This window comes from Delphinapterus leucas, chromosome 19 (genome assembly GCF_059928025.1).
Source record: "Delphinapterus leucas isolate spDelLeu-1000000601 "Yukka" chromosome 19, BTC_Dleu_Yukka2, whole genome shotgun sequence".
In the NCBI taxonomy this organism is placed as follows: domain Eukaryota; kingdom Metazoa; phylum Chordata; class Mammalia; order Artiodactyla; family Monodontidae; genus Delphinapterus; species Delphinapterus leucas.
In genome coordinates, this window is record NC_143147.1 from 48,812,726 (window position 1) to 48,836,303 (window position 23,578).

General features: G+C 57.3%; 1 protein-coding gene across 4 annotated transcripts; it reads left to right on the plus strand.

The window, feature by feature from the left end:
- The first annotated feature begins 1,104 nt into the window (after positions 1 to 1,104).
- On the plus strand, positions 1,105 to 23,513 carry MLLT6 (MLLT6, PHD finger containing). 4 transcript variants are annotated; one of them, XM_022557692.3, is made up of 20 exons: positions 1,105 to 1,414; positions 2,627 to 2,706; positions 3,194 to 3,248; positions 3,499 to 3,608; positions 4,598 to 4,701; positions 4,946 to 5,039; positions 7,265 to 7,420; positions 8,018 to 8,116; positions 10,814 to 10,952; positions 11,574 to 12,188; positions 12,645 to 12,826; positions 13,059 to 13,167; positions 14,384 to 14,450; positions 14,656 to 14,795; positions 15,287 to 15,484; positions 15,589 to 15,677; positions 16,809 to 17,158; positions 17,590 to 17,680; positions 18,694 to 19,035; positions 19,645 to 23,513. In XM_022557692.3, the coding sequence occupies exons 1-20, from the start codon at positions 1,306 to 1,308 to the stop codon at positions 19,684 to 19,686; spliced, it is 3,171 nt and encodes a 1,056-aa protein (XP_022413400.1). In that variant the 5' UTR covers positions 1,105 to 1,305; the 3' UTR covers positions 19,687 to 23,513. The 4 variants fall into 4 exon arrangements, with proteins under 4 accessions (XP_022413400.1, XP_022413399.1, XP_022413398.1 ...); XM_022557691.3 differs by having other exon boundaries at positions 7,268 to 7,420; positions 10,814 to 11,033; XM_022557690.2 differs by having other exon boundaries at positions 1,106 to 1,414; positions 10,814 to 11,033.
- Positions 23,514 to 23,578: the final 65 nt, after the last annotated feature.

A 23,578-nucleotide genomic window follows, 5' to 3' on the forward strand; every position in this document is an offset into this window, starting at 1 on the left:
GTTGACGACGCCCCCTCACTTCTTCCCCAGACCCAATTTCAGGGACTTTAATACTTTGGGGTGCTGTGTGTGAGTCTATGTTTTGTGTTTGTGTACATGTATCGAGCTCAAGTGTAAATGTGTTGTTCGTGAGCACTTCCGCAGTAGTGGCTCTCTAACTCGCGTGGGTCTTTAAGCGCGCCTGAAGGGCTGGACCTGGGGTGTGCCCCTCTGGGAGGGTAGGGTAGTGTGGCTGGATGAAGCTAAGAGTGAGTCTGTGTGTCTGTGGGTGCCTCGGCGTGCTTCTGAGGAGTCTGAGTCCCTGTGCGTGCGTGTGTGCCTGTGAGCTGGACCGGAAGCTCCCCGAGGGCAGGAACACCCGTTTGTTCACTGCTCTATCTCAACGACTGCACATAGTAAGCATTCAATAAATATTTGTTGAATGAACAAATGTCTGCGTGTAACACTGTCTACCCTCCAGACAGGCCTCCGAGGGAAGAGCCCTCGAGCGGCCACCCAAAAAGACCCCCGCACACCGAGGGGTGAGCAGCCCACGTCGCTCCCGTTGCTTCTAGCTCCCCTTCCCCTGATCTCCACCTCCAAGTTTCCTTGGGGTTGAAGAACAGTCGCAGAGACGAAGACCTGGGCGGAAGGGGCTGGCGAATCGGAGACCCGGGGCCGAGACCGAAGGGCAAGCAGATGGAGGGCTCAGGAGCGCCAACCGAGAGCCATAGAAAGAAAAAGGAAGAGGGAGAATGAGCGCGGAGCGAGCGAGAGAAAAGCTCCCTACCAAGCCAGGCTTTGTTCCCTGAACCTAAGACTTTACCCGGCGGCGGGCGGCGGGCGGGCCGGGAGCGAGCGAGCGGAGGCGCGCGGCCATGGCTGCCGCGGCCGGGCAGGGGGGCCGGGGAGGCGGCGCGTGAGCGGGCGGCGCGGGGCGGGCGGGCGCCCGCGATGTGCCACTCGGCACCTCCCCCGCCGGGCCCGGGCTGCGCGGCGGCCGGGCGGCCCTGGTAGCTGGGCGTGCGGCGCGGAGGGGGCGAGCCCGGCGCGCGGGTCTCATTGTTGCGGGGGGGGGGGGCCCGTCGGGGCATGAGGGCGAGAGCACGGCGGGGGGGGCGGCCAGACAGAGCGAGCGAGGAGGAGGAGGAGGAGGAGGACGCCGAGGAGGAGGAAGGAGGAGGCAAAGAAAAGAAGCGGCGGCGGCGGAGGAGGAGGAGGAGGGAGCGAGGAGGCGCGCGGCCCCCCGCTCCCTCCCTCCCCCCCTGACCCCCGACCCCCGCCGGCCGGCCCCCCGCCCCAGCCCCGGAGGGAGCTCATGGGAGTATGAAGGAGATGGTAGGAGGCTGCTGCGTATGTTCGGACGAGAGGGGCTGGGCCGAGAATCCGCTGGTCTACTGTGATGGGCACGCATGCAGCGTGGCTGTCCACCAAGGTATGGGGGTGGCCCGCGGGGGGGCGGAGGGACCCAGGGGGCGGCGTGGGCAGGGAGCCCCCGGCCGCGCCCTCTGGAGACCTCCCGGGGCTCCGGCGCCCCTCCCCCACCCCACCTGAAGAGAAGGGAGGAGTCGGGGGGCTGCCCCCGCCCGGTCCTGGAGGACCGGGTCAGGCATTGTTTTCTTGCCTATTGTTCCAGTCCCGCGCCCCCCACCCCAAGTTGAGGGAGTTTGGGGACAGTCTAGGGGCCAATGAGTGCACTCAACGCGCCCCACACCGTCAGTGTCGGGGCTGCTTGGAGAATGTTTACCTGCGAGGTGTACCCTCCCGCCCGGTTATTTTGGTCCCGGCTCTCGGAGGGAGAGGTCAAGGGGGGGGGTCATCCTCCCCTCCTGCTTCCGGATACTGGGAGGAGCGGAATTGGGAAGGGAGGAGAAGGGTCCCAGGGGAGAAGGGACTCCTAAAATCCTCCGGGAAAGAGTTGCGGATAGGAGAGAGGTTGCGCAGGGGGCCGGGAATAGAGAAGAGGGAGGTTTGGAGTTTCCCCCAGCAGCACATGGTTCGGGAGTTAACTCCTTGAGGAATCTTACCGAGGGCGCAGACTGGCATCTCCCGCCTGTCTGGCACAGCCAGCTGCCCCCCCCCTTCCTGGGACAGCCCTTAATCCTGTCGCTGTCGGGTCTTCCCGCCACTCTCCTATTGGTTACCTGCACTGCACCTGCTCTCGGCCTTGACTTTTGAGCTGTACCTATTATAGTTAGTGGCAGAAGATGAGCTCCCTAGACCCCCGACTTCCCCGCCTCTTCCATTACTGGCCCTTTAAGAAATGCCCCCCCCCAATAACAACAAAACGCGTTTGTCTATCGTAAATGTTGTTCCGCTGATTTTCTCTTCCTGATGATGAGGACTGGTCCTGGCAGGAGCTGGGAAACAGAAAGCTGGGTACAGAAAGGGCATGAGGGGAGGATCTTCTAGAAGTTTAAGGTCAAGGACTCAGACTTCCCACCTCTGCTTGGAGGACTTGGTTGTGTGGTTGAAAGCTGGCTGCGTGCTGTTGGGCATTCCTTGTGGTCCTGCTGTCTAGTGAGTGCCCCCCAGGCTGGGAACAGCCCCCTGGCCTAGTTCCTTAGAGTCACCCCCTTCCCCCAGTTATTCTGGGAACAGCCCCTGGTGACAGATTTGCTTGGTGATTCTCCTCCCTCATCCCCAGCTTGCTATGGCATCGTCCAGGTGCCAACAGGACCCTGGTTCTGCAGGAAATGTGAATCTCAGGAGCGAGCAGCCAGGGTGGTGAGTTTGAGACTCCTCTCTCCCCTCTGTACACCTGAGCATCCCCCCCCCACTCCCCACCGAGCTAGGGGACTCTGAGGCTGAGGCTGGGGTGGGACTGTCACACAGGATTTCCTGTTTCCTGCACACCTATCACCAACCCCATCTGTCCCTCAGCTTATCCCTCACTGCGTCACCTCAGGCACCGGGCCTTTTATTTTTGTTTGCTTGTTTGTTTGAGCTTTTTATTATGGGAAGTTTCCAACCTGTACACAAGTAGAGGGAGTGCTCTAATGAACCTCACATTGATGTGGATCACCCGTCTTCAACAATGATCACTCGTGGTCAATCCTGTTTTCTCTGTACCCCCACCAGTTCCTCCTTAGACATCTTATCATTACATCCTGGGGCCCTCTGAATGTGTTCAGGGAGGGCCCAGCTCAGCATATCCCCCACCCGCTTTGGGAAAGCCCACCCCCCAAACCCCTGTGCCCCCTTTTATTGGCAGAGGTGTGAGCTGTGCCCACACAAAGATGGGGCATTGAAGAGGACTGACAATGGAGGTGAGGGGGGTGCTGAGCCCCAGGGCTCATCTACTGAGGTCAGCAAGGCTCCTTGAGCAGGGTCTGGGAAGGCAGGAGTGGTCTGTGGGTGGGGGTGGAATGCAGAGGCTGGTTTCCCTTCCCTTCCCTGGCTGGCAGTGGAGTCTGATGGGAAGGCCATGGAGGAGGGGACCATCTGCAGTATGGGGTTGTGAGAGGTGGGGGTCTTGGGCTCGCCATCGCAGCTGAGGCCAGCCCCACACTGCCCCAGGCTGGGCCCACGTGGTGTGTGCCCTCTACATCCCTGAGGTGCAGTTTGCCAACGTGCTCACCATGGAGCCCATCGTGCTGCAGTACGTGCCTCATGATCGCTTCAACAAGGTCAGCGGCCCCTACCTGCCCCATACCAGTCCCTTCCCTAGCCAACCATTCTTGGGTCCCTCCAGCCCTTCCTTCATCCAGTGTAATTTGATTCTGTCCAACCTACACTTTCGGGGAACTCAGGAGGAGGGTAGGCACCTTCCACTGATAGATTCAAGCTCGTGCTCTGGAACTCAAGTGAAATAGTAGGTTCCCTTGCAGAAGTACTGCCTGAAGGTAGACCTTAGCGAGCAGTTCACTTATTCATTCACTGAGCACGTTTTACTGAGTGCCTACTATGTGCCAAAACTGGGGCCAGATGCTAGACACACAGTGTTTACATTGATCAAGACAGGTGTGCTCCCTGCCCCACGGAACTCACACTTCTGGGTGGGAAGACTATAGATATCAATAAACAGGCAAATAAAGTAAATGCAACTTGTGTTAAGTGCTGTAAAGAAAACAAACAAGGTACTGAAATAAAGGATACCCTGCGGGGGGGCGGGGGGGGCTTACCTTAGATAAAGTAGTCAAGGAAAGAGACATTTTGGTTGAGACCTGGGGGATGAGAAGGAGCCATCCTTGATGAGGGGGGAGAGTTCCAGGTACCAGGCAGAAGGAATAGCATGTGCAAAGGCCCAGAGGTGGGGATGAGCTCACCGGTGAGGAAGGCAGACACAGTCCCTGGCCTTATAGGGCTCACCGTCCAAGGACTGCACTGTCCAGTATAGTAGCCACTGGCCACATGTGGTTATGTGAATTAATTAAAATCAAATAGAATTTAAAATTCAGGTCCTCAGTCACACTAGCCACATTTCCAGTGCTCAGTAACCTTACGCGGTTTGTGACTGCTGCATCAGGCAGTGCGGTAGAGAACGGTTCCATCATCACCAAAAGTGCTGTTGGATAGCCCTGACTTAGGATCACGTGGAGAGGATGGAATTGAGGGGGGAGACCAAAGGATCCCTCAGGTGAAAGGGAGGAGGGCACGATTGTACTGTATCCCGCAGACATGTTACATCTGTGAGGAGCAGGGCCGGGAAAGCAAGGCAGCCTCAGGAGCTTGCATGACCTGTAACCGCCACGGATGTCGACAAGCTTTCCATGTCACCTGGTGAGAGCCCCGCCTGCCCTGCACCCACCCTGAAGGGTTCTCTAGCCAGCTGTACCAACCCCCTCCGAGCTTTGCCATGGGTGACTGCCAAATAGGTTCATCCTAGCTGCTGTGTCTTTGGAGATGATGGCAGTGCTTTCCTTGGGTGGTCTTGGCTTCACCCCAGCAGGGATCTAGGAGGGTGCAGGGGAGGTGGCCGGTCTGGTTTGTGGCCACCCTTCTCAGGCTGACCTTTCTTGGTTAGTGCCCAAATGGCAGGCCTGCTGTGTGAGGAGGAAGTGCTGGAGGTCGACAATGTCAAGTACTGTGGTTATTGCAAATACCACTTCAGCAAAATGGTGAGTTTCATCTGGGCATGAATGGGTCAGTCAGCCATGGTTTAGAGGGTATGGGCTCCAGGCCAGGCCAGTGCCTGGTGCTGGGAGGACAGACGTGGAAGGAACTATGCCCCTGCCCTTGAGGAGCTCACCACTGGATGAGGAATAATTGAAGCACAGTTGACGGGTGTGAATCAGAGCCGGACCAGGCTCCATCCAGAGGACGGAGCTCAGGCCCTGCCTGTCAGAGTCTGGGAGGCTTCAAGGAAGAGGCAGCATTTAAGCTGAGCCAACATTTGTGGGGCTTGCTGTGTCCCAGCCTCTGTACTAATCTCTTTATGTGTGTTTTTTTGTGTGATCGTCCCCAAAACCCTAAGAACTAGGTGTACTGCATTTCCCCGTTTCTATGGATGAGTAAGCTAAGACCCACTAAGATTCTGTTATTTATCTCATAGCTGGTGTGTGGGATTCAGAACAGACAGTCTGAAGCTCCTCCGCAGCCTGCTAAGCAAAGACAGAGAGAAAGGAATCCCAGGCAGAGGGACTGGCGTGGGTAAAGTCCCGAGATGAGAAAGCATTCATAAGCGGCCGACCAGGGTGTGGGGGAGGGACAAGGCAGGAGATGAGGCGAAAAAGCCCAAGCCGGGCCAGAGCTGGACTTGCTTCTGCCCCAGGTTCAGGGGCCCAAGGAGAGGCGGGAGGAGGGGTGCTAATCCATGTTTGTGGAGAGACGTGCATTTCCAGAAGCTGTGGGGTGTCCTGGAGAGGTAATGCTGTGGCCTGACTGGGAAGGCAGCTTGGACCTCACCCCCAGGCTACAGGCTTATAAGGCTGCTTGAAAGCAAGAGCGTAACATGATCAGATTTGTGTTTTAGGAAGATTACCCTGGCAGCCACTGTGAAGCCAGATTTGAAGGGCCAGGGCGGCGGCTGGGAGACAGCTGTGAGAAAGGGGGGATGGAGGGATGAAGCTGGGTTCTAGAACCATTTCTAGATAGACTTGCCTACATGTCGGGGTAGCTGAGAAGGAGGAGTTGAGGGTGGCACGTAGGATCCAGGCTCTCAGTGCTGGGTGGATGGGGCTTGAGCACCTGAGGGTGCTGTGAACAGGTGGTGCAGTACACTTCTGTAGGGCTAGCATATGTCCTGGTCTGCCCCGGAGAGTCCCAGTTTGTGCCTTTTGCCCTGGTGTAATTATTAATAGCTCCCCCTTTCATTTTCAGAAGTGTCCTACTTTGGATCATAAGTCATAGGGTCATCTAGGTGCAGGGTTTGATATCAACTTAAGACAACGTAGGGAGCTCGGTTTGGTTCATCGGAGGTGCCAAGTGGGGATGTTCAGATTTGGTGGCTGTGAGGCCCCCGGGCAGGGTGGTAGTGGCAGCCCCAGGTGTATAAGGCTGGGGCTGGAATCCCCGGGTGCCCACCAGGTAGGGGGCTCAAGTGTGAAGAGAACCATGAGGTGGGGAGTTCAGAGCTCAGCAGAGTAGAAGCAGTGCCCACCGCTGGGGAGGGATGGGGTCAGACGAGGCCTGAAATTAGTGCTTGCATTTGACAGTTGGGAGGTAGTGGGTGACCTTAGAGGGAACAGCTATAAGTCTAGGACAGGTGAAGCCATCAGCCCAGGCAGTGGGGAGTCCAAGGCCCTGGCTGGGGGGAATGGCAGCACAAGGGTTGTCTGGGTTTTTCTTATGGATGTTTACTCCCCACCCCACCCCCCACTTCTTAAGGGCAGCAGGTCCTTTGGGACAAAAGGAACCACTGTGTTTGGTGGAGGGCCAGGAACAAAGGAGAAGGGGTGATGGCTGGAGCAAAGTGTCTGGAGGAGAGGATGGGGTATGGAGTACAGGGGAGCAGGGGCTCCCGTGAGGGCTGTCCTGTATGTCCTCCACCCCAGGGAAGGAGGCGGTGGTGGGCCGTGGCCCAGGGCCTGAGAGGGGCCGAGAGGGCACCGTGAGAAGAGGTGGGCGGGGAGTGAGAGGCCTGCCTCCATCCGTGCCTTGCTGGGCCGAGACGCCCCACCTCTTCTGGGCCTCAGCTCCTGCTGAATCTTGTGCACTGGACAAGCCAGCAGGGAAAGTAGGATTCCAGTCTAGGGAATGCACTTCCATTGAGCAGAGTATCATTAAGGACACAGGGTCCTCTTAGTGACGGGCAGTGTGGGGGTGGGGGGTCCCTGATCTTCAGGAACCTTTTCCTAGGCTAGTGAGAGGAGGGTGTGGCAGTTCCTCTCGGTTCTCTCCCCAGAAGACATCCCGGCACACGAGCGGGGGAGGCAGCGGAGGAGGGGGAGGCACAGGGGGAGGCGGTAGCGGCTTCATCGCTGGCCGGAGGAGCAGGTCGGCCTCGCCGTCCACACAGCAGGAGAAGCACCCTTCCCACCACGAGAGGGGCCAGAAGAAGGTAAAAGGCTTCTCCCTCTACCCCTCCTGCCCACTCACAAACACCTGTTTCTTTCAAGAAGCCACCCAGGTCTCCGGAAGGCCATAGGGCCTACCCCCTTCCTTCCTCTGAGGCCACTGAGGGCAGAGAGGGGACTGAGGAAGTGACATGTGAGGGTCACGGAGGGTGAGGTGAAGGCTTGGCTTCCCTGGGGCTCTTTGTATCTGTGTGGTTCCTCCGTGTCCTCCCCATGACACGACAGTGTCCCCAACATTTGCACACACGCCACAGTCTAGCCATGTGTCGGTCCAGCTTGTAGGCGCACAGCTCGGTGTCCCGGGTGTGTGCTCACATGAGTGGCGCTCTGTGTCGCTGGCATGATAATGGACAGGCTATTTTTAGCAGGCAGTGAGGAGGAGGGGGAAGGGCTGTCGGCTCTCAGGGGAACCTGCCTGGGCCACTCCTGTCCCGCCAAAGTCCCCCAGTCCCTCCATAGGGGGAGATGGTGCCCACAAAGCCTTGTCCTTGAAAGGACCCCACTCCCCACATGCATGTGCTGTGTTTATCCTGACCCAGACTGTTCCCCAGCATCAGTTCCAGTCCCTTCTTCCTCCCCAGAGTCGAAAGGACAAAGAACGCCTTAAACAGAAGCACAAGAAGCGGCCTGAGTCACCCCCCAGCATCCTCACCCCACCTGTGGTCCCCACTGCTGACAAGGTACTGCTGCCTACACCCAGGAGGGATGGCCACAGCAGCGGGAGGGAGGCACGGGGTGAGGGGTCAGGGTGAGCACCCCTGGGAACCTCCTCAGCTTCGTGTTAATATGCCTCTGCTCCCCACCCCGCCCCGCTCTACTCCTGTTCTAGCCCAGGAGGGGCCTCTGCTCCTCAGCCCAACCAGGAGAGGTAGGGGTGGGGTGGGGGGCACCACCCTGCCTGCTAGCTGCCAGATGTTCACATCTGCCTCTGTCCAGACAGAGGGCCTCAGCACTGGGCTCCTGTCTGCAGGTACAGTACTCATGGTGTTTCTCTGATTTTCTGGGGCCCATTTCTCCAAAGCGAGGCAGAGAGGACCCCTTCACTCTCATCCCTCCTCCACATCAGGAGGCTGCCCAGAGCCTGTCGCCTAACCAAAAGCCCGCTCCATGCAGGCCGGAGGGACTGAAAGTGTGGCCCCTGATGGCTTGCGGGGCAGGCCTGTGGACCACACCCTGAAACCCTCACTGAGCCCACCTTCCCGGTAGGGGCATGGCATGTCAGGCCTGACTCCAGAAACTGGCAACATCTGGATAAGCAACCAGCAGGCCCTATCCGAGGCCAGGGAATGGCTAATCCAAGCCAGAGCAGCCCTCCCTGCCCCTCCTTCCAGTCCGTCCTCCCCATGGAAGGAGAGCAGGGGCCTGGAGACACTGCCTCCTCCTGTCACCATTACTGCCCCATTCACCTCCACTGGCCTCAGGAGGTTGGCAGAGCTCTGGGCATCTTAGCAGGAGGCTCAGGTATCAGGTTTCCAGGGTGATGTTGCTGTGGCAACTGTCCCAGTAACCCTCTCCCCTCCCTGCTGCCCAGGGCTCACCTGGAAAAGCTTGATGTCTGCGCCCTCTGGTCTTTCCCTGGGGTTTGCAGGCAGGGGGAAAGAGAGGGCCAGAGATCTAGGAGTTATCCCAGTGGCTGGGCATCCCTTTGGATGTGTTGGAGCATTCTGCCCATCCCCCTCCACCCACCCCAGCATTTCAGCCACCCCTCCCCCTGGGCCCTCTCCTCCCTTGCTCTCATAACCACATCTGGCTCCCTTCAGAACTCCAGCTGTTGAAAAGAACAAAGAAAAAGACAAGAGACCAGGGCTCCGCCCAGGAAGGGGCAGCACGGGGTGGCTCTCATTCTCCCATCCATCCTCCCTCTGGCATTTGTTCATTTACTGAATACCTGGTCTCCACCAGGAGGAAAAGCCATCCCTGGTAGTCATACAAAGCCCTAACTCACTCACCACATGCCAGGCTCCCTTCTGGAACAGGGGGATGGAGGGGATGCCTGGGGGAATTGCTCATTTAATCCTCAAAATAATCCAATGAAGTAGGTATTTTATTAACCCCATTTAATAGATGAAGAAGCTGAGGCACAGAGAAGTTAAGTAATTTGCCTAAAAGCACACAGCTAGGGAGTGGTGGAGTCAAGATTTGAACCCGGGCAGTCGGGCTTGAAGGCCTGTTCTCTTAACCACCACAGGACACTGTCTCTGCAGTGTATCACCAGCAGCCATGCCATCAGAGTCATCATCATTATTGACCCCATACTACGCATCTGGCATCGCGGTCCTCGTAATTCTCCAAATAGGCGTAATTAGCCCCATAAGGACACTGCAGCTCGGTGAGGTTGAGAGACCACACAACATAACACGGTGGTAAACGGCAGAACCCACCAGGCTAACAGACCCCAGAGACCCTGCTCTTCCAGCCACTGCTGCCACCCTCAGACGTGGGGGACCGCAGTGTGGCACCTGATGGCTGATTTGGGTGGGTACACGATACCCGGAAATAAGAGGACAGAAAGATTTGTTCCACCCCAGGTAGCTATAGGGTGACTTCACGGAAGAGGGGGCTCTCGAGCCGGATTTGGAAGGAGAAGATGTTTCCTGGGAAGAGGAAGGCTAGGCTCTCTGGTCAGAGGGCTGGGCATGGAAGCTCAGGTTGTCTAGGAAGGGCATGGAGTGGCTGGGGAGCAGGCTGTCGGCCAGGTGGCTGCATCTGGGGTGAGCATGGAGGGAGTGGCGGGGACTGGAGGGCCCAGGAATGGGGCCGTTCTCCTTGGAGTTCCTCTTCCCTGCGCACACCACTTCCCAACACAAGTCCAGCCCTCTAGGCCTAAGTATTTCTTTTTTTTTTTTCTTTTTTTGCGGTACGCGGGCCTCTCACTGTTGTGGCCTCTCCCGTTGCGGAGCACAGGCTCCGGACGCGCAGGCTCAGCGGCCATGGCTCACGGGCCCAGCCGCTCCGCGGCATGTGGGATCTTCCCAGACCGGGGCACGAACCCGTGTCCCCTGCATCGGCAGGCGGACTCTCAACCACTGCGCCACCAGGGAAGCCCCTAAGTATTTCTTAAATGAGTGACTAAGAAGATACGTGCATCAGTACAGGCTCTGAGACTGTTTTCATCTCTCGCCTGCCCGAGGTGAAGGACAGACAGTTTCTTGGGTTCAGAGCTCCCAACTCTTCACACCCAGAAGTTACAGAGCTGCCTCCCCATCTCCCTGGTCTAGGAGCTCCTGCCACTATCCCCTTGCCTGAAAATCCTTCCTGAAGCTAACTCTGGGCTCCCCCAGTAGAGCCCTAGGTCCTGTGTCCTGCTCCGCTCCCAAGTCAGGGTGAGCCCAGACCCTGGGGGCCGGCCTCGAGCCTTCCTCTCCTCCTTCCCTCAGGTCTCCTCCTCAGCTTCCTCCTCCTCCCACCACGAGGCCAGCACTCAGGAGACTTCTGAAAGCAGCAGGGACTCAAAGGGGAAAAAGTCTTCCAGCCATGGCCTGAGTCACAAGGGGAAGAAGCTGAGCAGTGGGAAAGGTGTGAGCAGCTTTACCTCCGCCTCCTCCTCTTCTTCCTCCTCCTCTTCCTCCTCCTCTGGGGGGCCCTTCCAGCCTGCAGGTGAGTGTGGGCGTCCCGGAGGAGGCTGGGAGCGGGACAGTCTTTGGCCCTGAGCTTTTCTACCAAGGGCCTTTTTATGTTGGTTTGCGTCTCATTTGCTTCCTAAAGTGGTTGGGGTGGGGGGGGATCCCCACCAAGTGACTCCCGTCCACACCCTCCCCTCAGCCCTCTCCTCTCGAGGTGGAACTCCCCTCCGGTCTCCCTCAGGGCCCACCTCTCCAACCCCCATAACCATATTCATTATCCCCTGCACTTACGCTGTCAGGTACCACGTTTAAAGCACCAACTCTAACCTCCTGTAATCTCTGTAGTCATCGAGTGAGCTCACTAGGGTGGGAGTTATTCTCCTCCTACTTTATCACAGGCGGGAAAGCTGGAGGGCGGGGACACTCGTCCCAGGACACAGAGACAGTGGCCGAGCTGGGACAGGAAACTCAGCTTCCCCATCCCCTGACCAGAGCTCTCTCTACTAGTGTACACTGAGTGGGAGGGAGGCAGGGGATCTGGGGTCCAGCTGTAATTCCGTTTCCCCCTCTGCAGTTTCGTCCCTGCAGAGCTCCCCTGACTTCTCTGCATTCCCCAAGTTGGAGCAGCCAGAGGAGGACAAGTACTCCAAGCCCGCAGTGCGCCCCCCTTCAGCTCCTCCTTCTCCCTCAGCCCCCGAGCCCCCCAAGGCTGACCTCTTTGAGCAGAAGGTGGTCTTCTCTGGCTTTGGGCCCATCATGCGCTTCTCCACCACCACCTCCAGCTCGGGCCGGGCCCGGGCCCCGTCCCCTGGGGACTATAAGTCACCCCATGTCTCGGGGTCCGGGACCTCAGCAGGCACCCACAAGCGGATGCCCACACTGAGCGCCGCCCCTGTGCCTGCTGAGGAGGCCCCTGAGACAGGCCTGAAGGAGAAGAAGCACAAAGCCAGCAAGAAGAGCCGACACGGGCCAGGCCGTCCCAAGGGCAGCCGCAACAAGGAGGGCACCGGGGGCCCGGCCCTTCCCTCCCTGCCGGGTGCCCAGCTGGCTGGCTTTACCGCCACTGCTGCCTCACCCTTCTCCGGAGGTTCCCTTGTCAGCTCTGGCCTGGGTGGTCTGGCCTCCCGTACCTTTGGGCCTTCCGGGAGCCTGCCCAGCCTGAGCCTGGAGTCCCCACTGCTGGGGGCAGGTTAGTGACCCTTGGGGATGGAGGGTATCTCAGGGCCCAGCCAGTCTAGTGAGGGGACAGAGGCACAAACATACAGTTAGAAGGAAATGCGATAGAAACTGCTCCAAAAGACAAAGGATGCAGGTGACAGTCACCTCTGAGACACTCCCCCATACCCATTTTCTGCATGGTTGTAGTGGGAGAGATTGCCAACAGGACTTAACCAGGTTTGGGTTGGGGGATTAGAAAAACTGGGAATTCTCCAGGTTTAGCAGGGCAATGGAATAAGCAGGCATGGCAAGCAGATGTCACCCAAGCAGGAAGTGACATCTTTGCAGCAAGAGGGTGAGACTGGTGTGTGGCCAGATCCAGGGGAGTGTTCTCCTTGGGGAGAGGCTGCTCTAGCCACCTGACTAAGGTGGGGCGTGGGGGAGGGGTGACTCTAAGCTTCCCTCTGTGTCTGTCTTGTGCCTGTAGGCATCTACACCAGTAATAAGGACCCCATCTCCCACGGCGGTGGAATGCTGCGGGCTGTCTGCAGCACCCCCCTCTCCTCCAGCCTTCTGGGGCCCCCAGGGACCTCGGCCTTGCCCCGCCTCAGCCGCTCCCCATTCACCAGCACCCTCCCTTCCTCCTCTGCTTCTATCTCCACCACTCAGGTGAGGCCTTACTCCTGGGCTCCGCCATCCCTGGGCAGGTGGGGGACAGCCTGCTGAGGACCCCAGCTTCCCATGAGAATTTGAGAGATTGGGCTTGATCACCACCAGACTTCTCCCTCTCTCTGGTCCTCTCTCCTCCCCAGCACACCTGGTCCCCTCCACCCCGGTGCACACAGTTGTGCTCTAGATCCAAGAATAACCACCAGGCTGGACTCTACCTCCTTTCCCTCAGGTGTTTTCTCTGGCTGGCTCCACCTTTAGTCTCCCTTCTACCCACATCTTTGGAACCCCCATGGGTGCCGTTAACCCCCTCCTCACCCAAGCCGAGAGCAGCCACACAGGTATGTGAGTCTCTGACCCCATTCCCCTTTCTTCCCAAAGGCCTGAGGGGCACCTGTCACCTGCTTGTCACCCCAGAAAGGATGGGAGGGCTTTCTGGCTGCCCGCACCCTCTGGCCATTGCCCACCCTGCAAAAAAACATTCCACACACAACAAACCTACACTTTCACATTAAAACCCCCGTGAGGAGGCGGGACAGGACAGGGCAGAATAAATACTGCTCCATCTCACAAAACAAAAAGGCAGAGAGATGAATGACTTGCTCAAGGCAGTTGGGGTAGGGAAAGGCAGCGCAGCAGCTGAAATTCTGGTACCCTGGCTCCAAGCCTCGTTCTCCTACCGCTGTAGCCTAGCTCCCTGCTGGCCTCTTAGTGAGTTCTTGGGATCAGAGTTTACAGAGATCCCACCAGCTGGACAACAGCCTCTCTGGGTATTTAGGAGTTAAGGGGGCGGATCACAAGTGCCCCTCCCTCTCCCTGGAGAGTCAACCCAGCCCCAGAGAGCTGATTGGTGCAGAGGTACCACCTGGCCGGCTGGAGGGCGGGGCTTACCAGTTCAGGTAAGCCTTAAGGGGCCAATCTGATTCCAGAATTAAGAACCCTACAGAGTAGGTGACTGTATTTTTCCAAAACGCAAAGTGGAATTCAGTGGCCCAACAGAGGGTTTTGACATCTAATTTTTTAGTTTATTAATATAAAAGTCATATAAAACTGATTATAATAGCTACAGTAATTAAGGCCTTGCTGCATGCCAGCTAAGCCGTTCAGATTAATGCTTCACATTTACTACCTTATTTTAATCCTCGTAACAATCACTTCAGAGAGGTTAGTTTCAAGCCCACGGTCACACAGCAAGTAAGTATCATATCCAAGTTCAACTCAGGACTGTGTAGGCCCCAAGTTTCTATGACTCTGAAGTTGTAAGTTTTCCAGGAAAAAAATTAGGAGGTGGATCTGAAAGTAGCCAGGCTGCAGGAGCCTTTCTGCCTAGAGAAGGAAGAAGGGACGAGATCTCATGGCTTTGCCTCCCACGGCGCTGGGTTTCCAAGCCAGGGCTCCCAGCGCCTTAAGAACTAGAACTGGCTATCTGGGGTTGGGAGATCCTGGGGAAAGGGGTCTGCGGTACGGTCCCAGATGCCGCACCCACTTCCCAGGCGGGGACTGTGAGGCCGACGGCACCTCTTCCTCGCTGATCCCTGCCCTCCTTCTCCTTCCAAGAGCCAGACCTGGAGGACTGCAGCTTCCGATGTCGGGGGACCTCCCCCCAGGAGAGTCTGTCTTCCATGTGAGGGAGAGAGTGGCGGCTTGGGGGAGGGGCTGGGAGCGGGGTGGAGGGACTGTCAGGGAGGAGAGAGCGGAGAGGCGGGCGCGGGGAAGAGGTTGGGATCCAGAGGGGATGACTGAAACCCCGAAGGCGGGAGGAGGAGGGCAGGGAGACAGGAGTGGGGGAGTATGGTAAGCCTGAGCTCGGTTTTCCCTTCTGACCCCAGGTCCCCTATCAGCAGTCTCCCAGCACTCTTCGACCAGACAGCACCCTGCGGGGGCGGCCAGTTGGACCCAGCGGCCCCCGGAACGACTAACATGGAGCAGCTGCTGGAGAAGCAGGGCGATGGCGAGGCCGGAGTCAACAGTGAGAAGGGGTGACGTCGGGCTGGGTGACCTGTCCTAGGACACCCCCAGACTCGGTCACCTTTCTCTCCCAGGTCCCCAAACGTCTTTAAGGTTCCGCCTGCGGCCCCGCCCCTGCCTTAACTCTGGCCAACCGCTGGCCTTGCCTTTAACCCTCGCTGGGTCCTGCTCCTGGGCCCGCCCCCTCTTCGCAGGGCTTTTGGCCCTCACGACCTCCTGGCCCTTATTTTACTAAGCCCCAACTTCCGCTCGCCCCTTCCCTCCCAAGCACTTGGCCTCCACCCCAAGCCTCAGGCCCCACCCGTGGTCCTCACACCTCTAGCTCCCCAGGACTCACCTGAGTCCCTCGCTAGCCGGCGCCTTCTCTGCTGGGTCTCAGTCCTATTTCCTCTGTCAGGCCCCGCCTCTCCAGGCCCCGCCCCCGGTCACCTGGCCCGGCCCCCAGCCCTTCCAGACCCGCGGGGCTCAGGCGCTCTCGCCTTCTGTCTACAGTCGTGGAGATGCTGAAGGCGCTGCATGCACTGCAGAAGGAAAACCAGCGGCTTCAGGAGCAGATCCTGAGCCTTACGGCTAAGAAAGAGCGACTGCAGATTCTCAACGTGCAACTCTCTGTGCCCTTCGCCGCCCTGCCTGCCGCCCTGCCTGCCACCAACGGCCCTGTCCCTGGGCCCTATGGCCTGCCTCCCCAAGGTAAGGGGAATCCCACCCAGCCCGGGGATGGGGGCCTCTGCTGTGCGGTCGGAACTGGCCCTGACTCCAGCCCCTGACCTCCTTCCGTGATCCCCCTCCCTCAGCCGGCAGCAGCGATTCCTTGAGCACCAGCAAGAGCCCTCCGGGGAAGAACAGTCTGGGCCTGGACAACTCGCTGTCCACGTCTTCCGAGGTGGGCGCCACGGGGAGGGGCACCAGGGACGGGCAGGAGCGGGGAGGTGCAAGGGCCTTCTAGTTGCATCTCTACCTTGCGGCTATTGGAGGCTGGACAATGGAGTGATTGGCTGAGTAATTGGTTGACTGACCCATTCATTCCTTCATTAAATAAGTAATAATTATGAGGTGCCTACTTAGCTCCAGGCATTGGCTAAGCAATGAGTGTGCAAATCGGACAGTCTTGCTCCTGGAGACAGGCTCAATCCAAGAAAGTCAATAGTTACAAATCAGGAAAAGTACTAAGATGGAAATAATTTGAGGGCTATGAGAAAGAATGGAGGGTGGGGTTCTTCTCTGAATATAAGGTGGTTAGGGAAGGCCTCTTTGAGAAGTGTTTGTGAAGAGTTTATTATAGTTTGTTGTAGCTGCACACAAAATAATCCCCGTGTAATTGCTGGCGGTTGGGGGAGCCGTTGCTATTGTTATATTGTGGTTGTTTCTGGAAATCAAACAAAGTGGGTTCTTGTTCTCCCTGCTACTTTCTAAATGTGTGACTTGGGCAACAATAGTCATAATAGTAACCGACATTAATTGCATACTTGCCCTTTGTCACGTCTTGTGCTGAGACTTTTAAAGGGTTTGTGTGTTTCGTCTTCACAATAGTTTTATGGAATAGGTTCTCCTCTTACCCCCTTGTTATGAGTGAGGAAACTAAAACAGAGAAGCCACTCAAGCCATTAAATTGTGGACATGGGATTTGAGCCTGAATCTTTCACTCCAGCTGCCTGCAGAGTTGTTTAGCTTGTCTAAGAACCACTGGTTTCACCCATAAAAAGGCAGTAACGAGTTAGTCCAGGTCAGGCACTGAACCCCCTGGGTCTGGTTCACCAGGTGGTCACTACCGTCATCACTGTTCAGTGTTAAACAAGCATCATGAGGGGTGCTGGGCCCCTAGGAAGTGACTTGTGAAGACTGTTTGGATTCTTGTCCTTTATCCTGGGCCTTGCTTCTTCCTGGGTGGCTCTGCCTGGGGGAAGGGGGGGGTGGCTGTGCTCTGTGAGAATGCTGGTGGGTGCCGGGCCGGGGGCCAGAAAGGTCATGCTGGCCCCCTGCCCCTCTGACCCCTCCCTTCCCCCTCCCTCCCCAGGACCCACACTCAGGCTGCCCAAGCCGCAGCAGCTCGTCGCTGTCCTTCCACAGCACGCCCCCACCGCTGCCCCTGCTCCAGCAGAGCCCTGCTACTCTGCCCCTGGCCCTGCCTGGGGGCCCTGCCCCGCTCCCGCCCCAGCCACAGAATGGGCTAGGCCGGGCACCCGGGGCAGCGGGGCTGGGGGCTATGCCCCTGGCTGAGGGGCTGCTGGGGGGGCTGGCGGGCAGCGGGGCCCTGCCCCTCAATGGGCTCCTGGGGGGGTTGAATGGGGCTGCCGCCCCCAACCCCGCGGGCTTGAGCCAGGCTGGCGGGGCCCCTGCGCTGCAGCTGCCAGGTTGTCTCAACAGGTGAGGGAGAGCTCAGTCTGGGGAAGGGAAGGGGGAGGCTGGCTCTGGGAGGGAATCCCCCCAAACACCCACAGTTCCTCAGAAGGAAAGCTGTCCTCTGATCTTACAGGGTCTAGAATCTAGTCACCCCAGGTTCTCCTTAGATGTTAGATGTGAGTGCCCTCCAGATGGTAGCTCTCCAGGGACAAAGTCGTCTGTTTATGCCTTGTACCCTAGCTAGCCTAGGTTTTCCTTCTGGGAAAGTTCTTCCCTCTGATGTGCCTCCCTCCCACTGTCCTCTCTGAGCTCAGTCCGTTTCGCTCTAGTCCTCTAATATCTCACATCCCTGCCTCTCCCCACCTGGGTCTGAGGGAGTCTGGGAAGTTAGGGGAGCAGGCGAGGAGGGTTCCGCTGTCCCTTCCCATGGTCTGTGATTTGTCCCCCTGCCTCAGCCTCACCGAGCAGCAGCGACACCTCCTGCAGCAGCAAGAGCAGCAGCTCCAGCAGCTCCAGCAGCTCCTGGCGTCCCCACAGCTGACCCCGGTAATGCCCCCCCCTTCCTGGGCCACCTCCCCTCCCCCAGCTCTGCTGGAAGGGCCCTCTCAGAGGGTCTGGGCCAGCCCAGGGAGGGCAGCCCCAGGCTGGGTGGAGGTTGCCCCTAAGGGTCATGTGGGGTCAGAGGGCATAAGGGTTCCTCTCGGGGGGCCCCTGGGCACTGGGGAAGGGATGCTGTAGTGGCCCCAGATCGCATCCTAGCGAGAGGTTCTGGAGGGTGGTGAGTCCTCAGTTACTGAGCATTTCCAATTCCAGCCCCAAGGCTCTTCAGTGGGGAACTTCAGGGTCTGCGTAGAGCGGTGGCCAAGCAGGTGACAGACACCGCTTCAACCAGAGCAGCCCCTTTTGGGTCTTTCTTGTGTGTTGAGTTCTGCTAAAAATTCCTTTGGAGGAAAGGAATTCTTCCTTTTAAAAAGGAGGGAGTTGAAAAAATAGAAAAATACTCATTTTCGTATAAAGAAATATGAGAAAGATACATAAGAAACCAATTCAATTGGTTACAGAGGCCAGAAGGCAGCAGGGGTAAAAGCAAGATTTCTGAAGATAAGCCTTAATAAATCACTTTGGGTTTTGGAACACTGAAAATGCTTTGCCTATTCAAAGCAAAAATAAATGACTCTTAAGGGAAAAAACAAATGAAAAAGAGGGGAGTTGAAAACTATTGACCTCATTCAGTGTTTCTCAACTTGGGGTCATACCATCCCTGGGGACATTTGTGGTTGTCATAGCAACTGAGGAATTGATTTAGTGAGGGGAGGGGTGGGGCCAGGGATGTTAAACCCCCTGCACTTGGCCCCAGCTGTGCCAAATGCTGAGGGTTTGCAACCACTTTCTGGTCTGGGTGGGGAGACTGAGGCCCAGAGGAGGGAGTTAGACGGAACCTTGAGTGTCTCCCAGGTCTTTTGCCTCATGGTCCTAGTGTGATAGGATGGTGCCCAGGCCAGTGAGGGCAAGATGACCCTGGGGCCCACTGGCCAGTAAGCAATCTGGGCCCCTTGCAGGAACACCAGACTGTTGTCTACCAGATGATCCAGCAGATCCAGCAGAAGCGGGAGCTGCAGCGGCTGCAGATGGCCGGGGGCTCCCAGTTGCCCATGGCCAGCCTGCTGGCTGGGAGCTCCACCCCGCTGCTGTCCGCGGGCACTCCTGGCCTGCTGCCCACAGCATCTGCCCCACCTCTGCTGCCCGCCGGAGCCCTGGTGGCTCCCTCGCTCGGCAACAGCACAAGTCTCATGGCCGCAGCAGTAGCAGCAGCAGGCGGGCCTCCAGTCCTCACTGCCCAGACCAACCCCTTCCTCAGCCTGTCGGGGGCGGATGGCAGTGGCAGTGGCCCCAAAGGAGGGGTAAGTAAGGGGTCCGGCTTGGGGGAGGGGCCGGGAGTGGGCCAGAGGGACCGTCCTGTCTCCCTTCTCCTGGATGGGCAGCGAGGGGGCATTAGAAGGCACATCATCAGATGCGTCACCAGAAGGAGGAAGGAGGCGACCCCTAGGGCAGCAGAGGGCCCTGCTCCAGACCCCAGGGCCTCTGCCAGCACACGGGTGCCCTCCTGCAGATCCAAGAAAGATACACTTTGCACATGGGCTAATAGCGAAAGGACCAGTTAGAAAACGGCGTTCCTCTGGGGAGACCCATTAGGAAAGGCTGTTTCCTCTCTGATTGGACCATTTAGAAGGAGATGATGCTCTGGGTGGGCCATTTCAAGAAAGGCCCTCCCTTCTCCTTCTGAGGGCAAAGGGCCTCAGCTGGTACATGCCTGCTTAGCTGGGTGCCCTATGCAGGGCAACTCCCCCAAACACACACACACACACACAAGGTGACCCTGGTGTGCAGCCGCCAAAGCCCAGACCCTTACTGCACCCAACGTCAGCTTTCTTGACCCAGGAAGCTATTCTCAACTGGGTGTTAGGACCAGACACCTCCCAAAGCCCCAGTCTTCCTTCCTCTTTTTCCAGACTGCTGACAAAGGAGCCTCAGCCAACCAGGAAAAAGGCTAAAGCCACCCAGGCTCCTGCTGACCCCCCAAGTGGAGGGGCAGATCCTGGTCTGAGGGGGTCCCAGCCTGGAGCAGGCACCTGCACCCAGACACTGGAGAGCCCCGGCCCAGAGCATGTGCTGAGGCCCGGGGAGTGTGGGGCGCTCCTGGTGCCGAGGACTGAGACCGAGAGGGGAGCCCCCTTCCATCTGGCCCCCCTCCCCCTCTGCACTGGCCCCTTTGCGAGGGGCTCAGAAGGAGGACAGGCTCCAAGACCGCCTAGGAGCCCCCACTCTCAGCGAATGTTTTGAGGTTCCCCAGAGAGCAAAGTGGGCCATGGCATAAGTGGGGGGTTGGTTGAACCCGCCACGTAAAATGGATTAGCACTTGAGTGGGATAAGTGGGGGGCTAGGCCCTGGGCCTGCCCCTGTGCGGAAGTCTTTTATGGAAGAAGGGGTGGCCCTACTTGACCTGCAGTTTCTTCCCAACTTGGGCAGATGGCAAGAGGGCTTCCTTGGACTGTTTCTCGCTGGGCCCCTTCCCCTGCCCCCGACAAGGGTCACAAGCTGAGCTTGTAAAAGCCCACAGACTAGGGGGCTGAAGAAGGGGTAGGATGGCATCAAATTTGGCCCAAGCCTCCCTACCTCTGGGGAGTGGGCCCCAGTGATGGGCTGGGGGAAGGCAGGGGGTGGGCGGCCCAGCCCCCTCGATCCCCTGCCCCTTGTTTGCACTATTGGATTTAGGAGTGCCGAGGGTGGGGAGATGGAGCTGCCTGACTCAGAGAGCGTGTATGCGTGTGCGTGTGTCTGTCCGTCTGTCTGTCTGTCTACCGCTGGAGCCCGGGCAGCTGAGGGCAGGGATAGGAGCAGTGCTCTGATGAGGCAGTATCAGAGGGGCGCTCCCAGCTCTTGTTTGCACCCTCTCACCTCACCAACTTTGGTCTCTCTCTGGGGCCTGAATGGTTAACAAAAACCAGAACCGTACTCCAATATTGGAGAGTAACTGGGGGCTGGGGGCTTTGAATCAGGGTAATATCCTGCCTTTCCTCCCCCAGACTCCACATGGTCTCAGTGCCCCCTCAGCGCTCCCCTTCCCCCACTGATACTTGGTCCTGCTTCCCTGGCAAAGGGGAGCCCCAGGGATTGGGGGATGAGGCAAGGGGGGTAAAGTGCCACTTCTTTTAGTGAAACCTTCCAGGATTAGCCAGCCTGCCTTCCCGCACCCCACCCCCACCCACCAGGGGAGACTTAAGCTTACGCTGACCTACAACTGTCCCTTCACCCACCAGCTATTTCCCCAGGGTGTAGTGGGCATTTCTCACCTTAAAGAGTCCCCACCTGCCCAGAGCCTTTGGTGGCCAAGGTTGAGGGCCGGTGGGACAGCCAGGAGAGGGGCGAGGTTGAAGCCTGTGTCTGTGTCGGGTGCACTGGGGTCGGAGCCAGGAGGAGCGTGGCCAGCTTCCCTGATGACCACGTCTAGTCAGTCTCTTTGCATGTGTGGATTTGTGTGTGTGTGTGTTTCTGTTTGGGTTTTTGTTGTTGGTGGTTTTGTTTTGTTTTTTAAATAAAGAAAAGAAGATGTGTATATTTTTGGCAATGACAGAAACGTAGTGCAGATATATTTTTGCCTGTGCTGCTCAACTGGTTTTTTTCTGATACTGAAAATAATATTAATATTCCTGTTGATAAGACTTTGTAAGATGTTAGGGAGCTGATAATGGAGGGGGTGGGTGGGATCCTTCAGAGGCAATTTCTTAGGCACTTGCAAGGGCTTGGGGGGGGAGGGGGGAGGCAGTTGTGACGACCTCAGAAATACTCCCTTTTTATTAATGCTAAACATCAGTTAGAAACAAATGATAGAATTCAGCATTTTATTCATCTTCATCTGTTAAGCTAACTCCCTGCCCCCAAACCACTGAAAAGAAAAATAACCTTCAGAGATTCTTAGAAGAGTTGCTCATTCACACCCACACCGTTGCCCAAGGCCGGCCCACTTATAGCCAAAGTCAGCTTCTGTTCTGGACAGTGAGGGAAGTCAATCCACCCCAAGGCCGCTGTGGCAGAGAGAGGTCCAAATGACTTAGTGCACTGGAACCAAGACCTCCCCTTCCCTCCAGCACCCGAGAGTCTGGGGTTCTCATCTCCAAGAGTCTCTGTTTTCTGACTTTCCCCAGGCTGGGGTGCAGTGGCAGGTAGGCAGGTTAGATTTGAAGAAGGGACCCAGGCTGGGTATGGATTGGTGCTGTGCCTCAATTGGGGGCAGGGGGACATGAGAGCGGTGATGCATTTCCTCTTTCGAGGGAGCTTTATAATAGGAAAGGTCTGGAGCGCTTCAGGATGGAGTGGGGTCCCAGTGCAAGGGGTATGGCTACCGAGACCACCCCCCCCCCCGCCCCGCGCCCCTGCTCCCAGCCTCAGTCCCTTTTTCTAGGATGAATTTGGATGGGGAGTAGAAAGGGATGCAGATTTATATATGGCTCTGTCTAGGGGAGGGGAAGGATGTGGTTTGCAGGGCGGAAGTGGAGTTTGAAAATGCAGAGTGGCGCTTAGTACGTCATGCCCCTCAGCGCAGAGGTGTGATTGCAGTGTGCATGCAGAGCCGCTGTCTGGCCTTGAGGTCACAACTAGTGCACGAATGTCAGAGCTGGAAGGGACCTGTCTTTAGGTGTCTTTTGAGCCAGCTCCTTGCTTCACAGGTGATAGCTCCAAGCCTAGGAGGGGCAGGGGCTCAGGGGCAGAGCCAGGACCAGCCCTCAGGACCTTGGCCTCCCGGTCCTCGGCTCTCCTGTCCCACTGCGCTGCCTCCTTGTGGCTGTCCGTCTGTCCCTGTGTGTGTGATGCGTGGTGTGAGTGCAGGGCTGTGCCGGGGTGGGGGGTATCTGTGAAGCACTGACTGTCTTAGCTCAGAGCTGATGGATCCTCTCCAGAGACAATGACACTTTAAAGGTTGCCTTTTCTTCTCTAAGTTTTTCCGATTTGTTTATGAGTTTTTCCCCTCAGACTCCTAGGTCTTTTGCTGCCTCCAGGCGCCCTTCCCTTGAGGCCGATGAGAGCACCCCTGCCCACTCCTGTCCTGACTTCTAGGGAAGTACTCCTAGGAAGGGAGCCAGAGCCTGGGAAAGAGAAAGAGCCAGCTCTGAGAAAGGGTGACCTTCTCTACACTGCCCTTTCCCAAACTGGAAATGCAGACAAGTTTTCAAAGGCACAGGCTCCCCCTGCCAGCTTCCAGCATCTTCCTTGGTGTGTGGTGGGCCAGAGTTAAGGGTAGGCAGCTTGCTTCCAGTTCTCCTTTATCCCAATTTATTTCCTGGGGAGAGGTGCCTGGTGGGATTAAGGTCACTTCAGTTGGGAATTTGCAGGAAAGCGGGGCATAGTACCCTGGCTCCCTCCGGTCACATCAAACCAGATTAAAAGTGTGTCTGGCTCCCAACCACTTTGACTTGATCTACTGAAAAGTTGGGGACTGAGGGCGTGCCTTCATTGCCCTTTGGTCACGTCCTTCAGCCCAACTTGGGACTTAGGTGGTGGGACTGGAGACCCAAACCCTGGCTCCTCGCCTGTCCCCGCCTTTCCGCCCCAGCCTGTCTCAATGTAGTAGACCCTTCCTAGGGGAGCAGGGAGGGGAAGCTACAGTTTGCAAACCCAGGGGCTCCTTTTTCATTCTTTCTAAAGCCTCCTTTATATCCTCAACCCCAAAAGGCAATGCCCCTACCCTGTCACCTCCAAGCCTGGAATTGTGCATAACTCGGATCTTGTATCTTTGTATAACGGATGTTATTTGTACGAAGGGCAGTTCGTAAACAGCACTTGTTCTTTTAATAAAAGAATGTTTTACAAAAAAAAAAAAAAATCCAAAGAGACCCTGCTTTGTCTGGCTTTACTGAAGGGAAAGGGAGAGGGAGTGCCATCCGTGGG

Coding starts and splice junctions, on each gene's coding strand:
- MLLT6 (XM_022557690.2), top strand. CDS start 1,306: ATGAAGGAGATGGTAGGAGGCTGCTGCGTATGTTCGGACGAGAGGGGC. Junction 11,034..11,573: donor GGGGCCCTTCCAGCCTGCAG/GTGAGTGTGGGC, acceptor CCCCCTCTGCAG/TTTCGTCCCTGCAGAGCTCC. Junction 15,678..16,808: donor CGCTGTCCACGTCTTCCGAG/GTGGGCGCCACG, acceptor CTCCCTCCCCAG/GACCCACACTCAGGCTGCCC.